This window comes from Trichechus manatus, unplaced genomic scaffold (assembly GCF_000243295.1).
Source record: "Trichechus manatus latirostris isolate Lorelei unplaced genomic scaffold, TriManLat1.0 scaffold00089, whole genome shotgun sequence".
Taxonomy (NCBI): Eukaryota; Metazoa; Chordata; class Mammalia; order Sirenia; family Trichechidae; genus Trichechus; species Trichechus manatus.
Window position 1 is genome coordinate 3,480,607 of NW_004444025.1, and position 9,255 is coordinate 3,489,861.

At 38.0% G+C, this 9,255-nt stretch overlaps 1 protein-coding gene across 2 annotated transcripts in view; it reads left to right on the top strand.

Moving 5' to 3' along the window:
* The window catches only part of TMEM144 (transmembrane protein 144), a 40,852-nt gene that overhangs the window by 15,127 nt on the left and 16,470 nt on the right, over positions 1-9,255 (top strand). For both annotated transcript variants that reach the window (XR_002824935.1, XM_004382039.2), the window contains exons 6-8: positions 2,508-2,584; positions 4,131-4,249; positions 8,011-8,130. Coding sequence is in view for 1 of the 2 variants with exons in the window: in XM_004382039.2 (XP_004382096.1) it covers positions 2,508-2,584; positions 4,131-4,249; positions 8,011-8,130 (316 nt within the window). In the remaining variant the exon portion in view is untranslated. The remainder of the gene's footprint in view (positions 1-2,507; positions 2,585-4,130; positions 4,250-8,010; positions 8,131-9,255) is intronic.

The following is a 9,255-nucleotide window of genomic DNA, read 5'->3' on the forward strand; positions in this document are numbered from 1 at the left end:
AAATGCAAATTAAAACCACAATGAGATACCATCTCACCCCGGCATTACTGGCACGAATCAAAAACACTGGAAATAACAAATGTTGGAAGGGCTGCGGGGAGATCAGAACTCTTATGCCCTGCTGGTGGGAATGCAAAATGATACAACCATTTTGAAAAATGATATGGTGCTTCCTTAGAAAGCTATAAACAGAAATATCATACGACCCAGCAATCCCACTCCTAGGAATATATCCTAGCGAAATAAGAGCCATCACACAAATAGACATATGCACACTCATGTTCACTGCAGCATTGTTCACAATAGCGAAAAGATGGAAACAACCTGGATGCCCATCAACAGATGAATGGATAAACAAACTATGGTACATACACATGATGGAGTGTTATGCAACGATAAAGAACAATGATGAATCTGGGAAGCATCTCATAACATGGACGAAACTGGAGGACATTATGCTGAGTGAAATCAGTCAATCACGAAAGGACAAATATTATATGAGACCACTAGTGTAAAAACTCGCGAAAAGGTTTACACAAAAAAAGAAAAAATCTTTGTTGGTTATGAGGGATGGGAGGGGTGGGGGGGAAACTAAACAGACAATAGATAAGTGGTAACTTTGGTGAAGGGTGAGACAGTACACAATACTGGGGAAGCCAGCACAGTTTGTTCAAGGCAAGGTCACGGAAGCTCCATAGACACATCCAAACTCCCTGAGGGACCGAATTGCTGGGCAGAAGGCTGTGGGGACCATGGTCTTGGGGAACATCTAGCTCAATTGGCATAATACAGTTTATAAAGAAAATGTTCTACATTCTACTTTGGTGAGTAGTGTCTGGGGTCTTAAAAGCCTGTGAGCAGCCCTCTGAGATACTGCACTGGTCTCACCCCTTCAGGAGCAAGGGAGAATGAAGACAACAAGATACAAGGGAAAGATTAGTCAGAAGAACTAATGAACCACAACTACCACGGCCGCCACCAGACTGAGTCCGGTACAACTAGATGGTGCCCGGCTAACGCCACCGACAGCTCCAACAGGGATCACAACAGAGGGTCCTAGACAGAGCCGGAGAAAAATGTAGAACAAAATTCTAACTCACAAAAAAAGAGCAGACTTACTGGCCTGACAGGGACTGGAGAAACCCCAAGAGTATGGCTCCCAGACATCCTTTTAGTTCAGTAATGAAGTCACTCCAGAGGTTCACCCTTCAGCCAAAGATTAGACAGCCCCATAAAACAAAACAAGACTAACAGGGCACAACAGTTCAGGGACAAGGACTAGAAGGCACGAGGGGATGGGAAAGCTGGTAATAGGGAACCCAAGGTCGAGAAGGGATAGTGTTTACATGTCATGGGGTTGTTAACCATTGTCATAAAACAATATGTGTAGCAACTGTTTAATGAGAAACTATTTGTTCTGTAAACCTTCATCTGAAGTACAATACAAAAAATTAAATAATCGTTTCTTCTTTTCTCCTTCCCCTATTAAAATTCCTATCAGCTAAACTGTCTGAATTAAGTCATAATTAGTTTAATTGACACTAAGTTGAATAATAATTAGCTTAAGTGTAAGAGAGAGAAGAGGTTTATTAATCCATAGACATGTCTAATAGGTAGTGAAACGTATCAGGGAGAATGGATGAAGGTTTCTGGGGTTCCTTGGCTCATTTAAGGATCTAGACCCTCCTAACTACCCACCCCTCAAAAAAAAGAAAAAAAAAAGAATTAAAACTAAAAGAAACACAGCTTGGTAAAAGATACACAGTAGGCTAACTGCCTTAGATTCTTTCAGGCACAAGGGAAGAATATAAGCAAACTAGGTTTAAAAATATGTAAACCACAGGGCGGTTAGTATGCACCACACATCATCATCTCCTTGTTATGAAGGAAGGCATTATCTCCAAACGAAAGCTTGACTTGGTCCATGGTGAAGAACCCCAGTCTAGTTTCTTATGTCTTACCAAAGCAGTAGTAAATATAACATTAGACTCCAGCTAAGAGATAGATGATTAATAATAGAGATATTATTAATTTTCCCATAATTTTTTCTGGCTTGGAATATTAGCCAAATCTTGAAACATGGCTGAAAGTGTTTTATTAGCTAATTCAGTATAAAAACTCTGCATTAATTTCAGGCATTCCATATTAGGAGAGTCTGAGTTTTCCTTAGTTTTAATTTCTTTGCTAATAAAATATGTAGATGAAACACAAGAGTTCAGAACTTTTGTTTGTTTTAATAGGTGTATCAAAACAGCCATATATTAAGCTGTGAAAGATATAAACAAAGAATTATTTGGCAAACACTAACCCATTCTAAAAGAAAGAGGAACAGAATCAGAAATAGTCAAGCCTAGAGATACCCACAGAATCAGAGTAGATCGTGTAGCATGTTCATATTTTAAAGGATGCTTGATAAAGTTTAGAAAATCACTGGAAATCTTTTCATCACCAGCAGGATTATCAACAGTATGCTATTTTTGTTTGTTTTGTGCCAATGTTTTCAACAGGCGATCAACACAAGTCAAGATACCTGTCCTAATTATTCCTGGGTGGATAAACTTTCTACAGTACAACAACGCATAGTGTAAGCAGAGGCTACTTCTTTGCTCCATTACTTTGTTTCATACTTTGGTTAAAGCGGAGGTTACCAGTCTTAGGATGACCAGTGTGAAGTGACGTTCATCTGAATTCCAGAATAAGCTCTGACTTCCTTGACTCCGTGGAGAAGTTTTCTTTGTCCCCTCCTGAATTTTTAGGTACAGAGGTCCTTAAGTTCAACTGCTTTAGTGTGGTCTGTCTAGTTACAATAAATAGTTGACCAAAAAAAAAACCATCAAACCCATTGCCGTCAAGTCGATTCTGACTCGTAGCAAACCTTTAGGGCAGAGTAGAACTTCCGCCTAAGGTTTCCAATGAGCGGCTCGTGGATTCAAACTGCTGATCTTTTTGGCTAGCAGCCGAACTCTTAACCACTACACCACGAGGGCTCCAGCACATAGTAAGTGCTCAATAAATATTTAAGTGAATGAGTGAATGAACTAACAACTTTGGAAGAAATAAGTGTTATTTTTATAGGTGGTACTTACTTCATAATAAAACAGAGCTCTCAAACAAAACATTGGTTTTTCAAAAAGTATCTTCTCTATTGTTCTTTGTTAAGAAAAACCTTTGTGGCTGTTGTGTAATTAGTCCATGAGTCGGGTTTCGTTTTGGGTTGGTTTGGTCTATCAGTCTGGTCTGTGTTTAGGGCACGCCTCCAGGAGTATGAAGTCCAGGCTTCACCCTGATGCCGGGACTTCCGATTGACTAGACGCATTGCCGAGATGGTCCTATGGATGGCTACAGTCTCATATTCCTTAGAGCACTGTTAAAATAGACTTTGGGGGTTTGTTCATAGGTTTAGAAGGTGAGCGTTTTTGGCTAAGAATTTCCTGTTTCATATCATTGTCATTTGTATTAAATTAAAGGAACTGCCTATTGCAAAATATTAATCACCTTCCCACAAAATCCTTGCTACATGTAGATATGGCCTGAGTCTAAGCAGTCAGCATGGCTCTGGTGCTTAAAATGAAATATGGTCTTCTTATAAAGAGGAATATTTTATCTGAAATATCCAGATTATTGGACTAACTCAGCACTCCCTTTTGACCATGCCACAGTTAATTAAGGCATAGGTAAATCAATGGTTGTTTTAAACAAAAATGGTTCTAGTACTTAGTCTATCCCAGCCCTGTGCTGGATGTTATAAGGTGTTTAAAAAGGAAGCATAAGGCATAGTGCTGGTCCACAAATACCTCATTATTTAATTAGAGAGCTGCATTTGTTTATGTGCACTTATAATGACCGCAATATTCTCATTTATATAATTACAATTTATAATAATGCCCATTATAATTTCTATAAATCATGAGCAGCAGAAGACAGAAGCTGTACTCTCAGTCCTGATACCACTTTGACACCCCAGGGTATTTCCTTGACTTCTGCCAGTCATAGAGCTTGAGATGCAGTGACTTCTGCATAAGTCCTTATGATTTACGTTTTGAGGCATGCTTTAATTATGATTCCATTTATATGTACATCAGGTATATTGTTTCGGGTCAAGAGTAATGGTGATTTATTTGTTTTTTAAGGGGATGTAGTCTTGCAGTGATATCTGGAGTACTCTATGGATGTACATTTGTGCCAATCATTTATATCAAGGACCACAGCAAAAGAAATGATAGCACGTATGCAGGGGCAAGTCAATATGGTAAGGTCAAAAAGTTCATTTATTCCACTTTATAAATGAACTCATTAATATATATTTTGTAACTTAAGAATATAAAAAGAATTGTGGTAACAGTAAATATTGGTAAATACATTGGATCTTACGTTTTCATTTTGAGTGGTGAACTAGAAAGGCACCAAAGACTAAAAATAATAAGGGATTGTTTGAGTATTTTCGTGTAATCTTTAACATACAGATATAATAAACTTTAGTCAGGATTCATTGCAACTACTTGCATCTTGACACATGATTTTAGGCTTTCCAGTGAGATTATCTTCCAGTTAGATGATCTCTGGGAAAATATGTATTCTCCTCTTTTAAAAAAGGCTAAAGTATAGTACATAGTGCTTTAAAATCAAGTAAATGTTCCTAAAGGTCAAAATATAGCCTATTTAGTCAGAGGATATTATTTTTAAAGCACAGAGTAGCACACTGAGGGCCCAACATAATGCTTCCTGATTATCTCGGTTTTCAATGCTGGAATTCATCTCTCAGGCATAAATGCAACGCTGTGTGCAGCAGCCTCGTACACGTTTAAACAGGGATGAGACTGTATCTATTCAGGGGTCTTATAATCATTCCATTTGTATGTCTGTCCCATGCTAGACGTTATAAGGTGAATATCTAATCATGTTGAAACATGTTTTACACCCATAAAATGATAAGAGTATGAAATCATGGACCATAAAGCACTAAATTGAAGGGGACAGAAAATTAATATAATCTAGGTTCAGATGAGGGAGAAGAAGTTTGGAAGGCAAAAGTCATGAGAGAGAGATGGATGAAGTTGAAATTTAAACTTGACTTTAATGGATTGACTGAGTAGATATTATAGTTTTCTTCTCTCATTGTATGTATATATACAGTACTCAAACTTTTTATTCATTTCTGTCTTTTATGAGAATATTAAGATTTATGAGATATAAAGATTTTATCCTTTTTAAAGGATAAAAATTAATATAAATAGAATAACATAAGAGAGAAGAAAAAACAAGGGTGATGAAATAACACAGAACCAGGAATAAGTCTAAAAACTTCATACCACACTTACACACTTGCTAGAAATGAGCCATAAATTTGGCTCTAAGATTTCTTGTATCCAGTTTATAAGGGAACTCAAATCAGTTCTACGATTCAGTGAACACAAGGTAAAAACAACCAATTGTTCTGGATTACCGTTGTTCCTGGTACTGGGACAAAATAAACAATGTCCTCAACAATCTCTTTACACAGTAGAACAGTGAGTTCTTAGGAGCATTTCTTATGACAACCCTCAATCTAATCTGATACCAACACACTTTAGTGCAGTTCATTCAAAAATAACTCTACATGGGGGACATTATTGTTTACTGCATTCATTTAGGTCCGTGCTCTGTTCTAAGTTCTAAGCACTTTACAAACATTAATTTAGTTAATCTTCATAGAAATCTTATCAGTTAGATATTATTATCATCTTCATTTTACAACTGAGAAAAGTGAGACATATTAGATAACTCGTACAAGTTCCAAAGTTACTGAGTAGTGGGATGAGGACTGGCACCGAGGTAGTCTGTGTTCTTAATGGCTGTGCTAGGCTGCTTTTTCGTGATGGTTCATCAGTGGATCTGTTGTTCTTGTATGATCCAGAAGAGCCCTGGTGGTGCAGTGCTTAAGTGTCCAACTGCTAACCAAAAGGTTGGTGGTTCGAATCCACCAGCTGCTCCTTGGAAACCCTATAGGGCAGTTCTATGCTGTCCTGTAGGGTCATTACGAGTCGGAATCGACTTGACAAATTTTTTTTTTTTTAATAGGTGGATCTATTGTTCTTACATGATCCAGAAGTAGAATTTAAGATGTTAGAAGAGTGGACAAACTCCTTGTCCTCCAAGCTTTCCTCCCTAAACATGGCCACTTATCTTTATCAAGGAGTCCCTGGTTGGTGCCAAGGGTTAATGCACTCTGCTGCTTACCAAAAGGTTGGAAGATCAAATCCACCCAGAGGCTCTTCAAAAGAAAGGCCTGGTGATCTAGCTCCAAAAAATCAGCCATTGAAAAACCTAAAGAGCACAGTTCTACTCTGACACACATGGGGTCACCATGAGTTGGAGTTGGCAGTTCAAATCCACCAGCCACTCCTTGGAAACCCTGCGGACAGTTCTACTCTGTCCTGTGGGGTCACTTGAATCAGAATCATCTCCACGGCAATGGTTTTGTTTGTTTGTTTGTTTGTTTTGGGGGGGGCTCCCACGAGTACTGATCGTGGATCCAAGTAAAATGAAATCCTTGACAACTTCAGTCTTTTCTCCATTTATCATGATGTTGTTTTTGGTCCAGTTGTGACGATTTTTGTTTTCTTTATGTTGAGGTGTAATCCATACTGAAGGCTGTGGTCTTTGATCTTCATTCTTCTTCATATAGTCCAGCTTCTTGGGTTATTTGCTCAGCATACAGATTGAATAAGTATGGTGAAAGAATACAACCCTGAAGCACACATTTCATGACTTTAAACAACACAGTATCCCCTTGTTCTGTTCAAAGGACTGCCTCCTGGTCTATGTACACGTTCCTCATGAGCACAATGAAGTGTTCTGGAATTCTCATTCTTCAAAATGTTATCCATAATTTGTCATGATCCACACAGTCAAATGCCTTTGTATAGTCAATAAAACACAGGTAAACATCTTTCTGGTATTCTCTGCTTTCAGCCAAGATCCATCTACATCAGCAATGATATCCTTCATTCCGTGTCCTCTTGTAAATCTGGCTTGGATTTCTGGCAGTTCCTTGCTGATGTACTGCAACCACTTTTGAATGATCTTCAGGAAAATTTTACTTGTGTGTGATATTAATGATATTGTTCAATAATTTCCACATTCTGTTGGATCACTTTTCTTTGAAATGGGCACAGATATGGATCTTTTGGTCCAGTTGGTTGGCCAGGAAACTGTCTTTCAAATTTCTTAACATCGACGTGTGGGAAGGTCTAAATAGCTATTCTCTAAAAGAAGATATTAACATCATTTTTTTTTTTTTTTAATGCTACTGAGTTGACTCCAATTCATGGTGGCCCCCTGTGTGCCAGAGTAGAACTGTGCTTCATAGCATTTTCAGTGGCTGACTTTTTGGAAGTAGATCTTTCTTTCTTCCTGGCACCTCTGAGTGGACTTGAACCTCCAACCTTTCTGTTAGCAGCCCAGTGCGTTAACCATTTCCACCTCTTAAAACCATTGCAGTTGAGTCAATTCTGATTCATAGTGACTCTACACCAAACCAAACCCACTGCCATCGAGTCAATTCCGACTCATAGCAACCCCATAGGGTTTCCAAGACTGTAAATCTCTACAGAAGCCGACTGCCACATCTGTCTACCGCAGAGCAACTCGTGGTTTCGAACTGCTGACCTTTTAGTTAGCAGTCGATCGCTTAACCTCCACACCACCAGGGCTCCTTAGTGACTCTATAGGACAGAGTAGAACTGCCCTATGGGGTTTCTAAGGCTGTAATCTTTATAGAAGCAGACTGTTGTGTCTTTCTTCCAGGGAGTGGTTGGTGGGTTCAAACCATGAACCTTTGGTTAGCAGGCAATCACTTAACCACTGCTCCACCAGGGCTCCTTATATAAAAGCAGGTAGAAAAGTAGAATGATTACATGTAACTAGTTCTTTATTTTTAAAGTTAAATTTTTTAGTTTATTTTCAGAAATCCAAATATATTTGAAATGATTAAAATGATATGTTTGAGACTTTTATAATTTGTGCTTTCAGATTTAGATTATGTTTTTGCACACTGCAGTGGTATCTTTCTTACAAGTACAGTCTACTTTCTGGCCTACTGCATAGCCATGAAAAATAGACCTAAATTATATCCTGAAGCAGTCTTACCAGGTAAGAATACTTACTACAGAAAATGTTCTTACTATGTGGAAGTGCCATCCTTTACTTGTTTAGGTTGCATAATTATTTTCTGGAAATCAGGCCATCTTGTGTATGTATCTGTATGTGTGTGTCTGTGTATCTGTGTGTTTGTGATTCCCTTAATTGCTTTGTCTCTCAGTTCACCACTTCATATGAAGTGTTTAAAAATCATGAAACTGGATAGGAAATGCTGGTCATTAGTACGTAACCTAAAACACAGTGAATCTCAGATCTTGTCCTATGACAAGGCAGCTTGTGTATTGATTACTAGTGTTAACTATTTCTTCTTTACTGTCTAAGGATTCACAGTACGGGCTTGGGTCTGAGACTCTATTTTAAAAAAAAAATCAACTAATACGATTCTGTAGTTTCAGAGAAATTAATATTTTCTGCAAAAAGTAAGGAGAAATTGCTTTCCCACTGAATCCACTAGGACTTGATGGTTAAAAACACCATTTCTCACTTATTTGAGGGTTTATGATAATTCTATTTGGAATATAGGTTCATGGTAAAAGTTTCTTAAGTAAATAAAGCCTAAGTCAGAGGGTCATTTTGAATGCCTGATTCATTTAAGCCAAAGTATGTCACCTTATAGAAAATGATAGAATACTAATTGAAGGCTAAGCTAAAGTATCATGAACAATTTAGCTTGTATTTTCATTGCTTAGCTATGGCCTCATTCTATGCTTCACTTCTTTTTATGTTCATGGTTTAAAGTAAATGGCGTTTCTAGAGAATGTTTAGATCCAGTATCTTCCATAGGCCCCTGTCCATTATCCTATCTTTACATCTTTCAGTCCCTTATTTAATGTCAAGAAAGTGAAAGGGTTGATAATGACAGTCACAGAAGTCAAAAGCAGAGAAATTATTTGATTTCTAAAATGACCTTAAAATACAGTTCAAAAATCCATGTTGGCCCACCGTGTTGATAGGAATGCACGTGTGTGTGAACGCTAATGTTCCCAGTGTATCTACAGTGTGACTTTGTCAGGAGAGACGAGTGGTTTGTAAGCGTGTTATGTCTGACTGTGTTGATAGGAATGCACGTGTGTGTGAACGCTAATATTCCCAGTGTATCTACAGTGTGACTTTGTC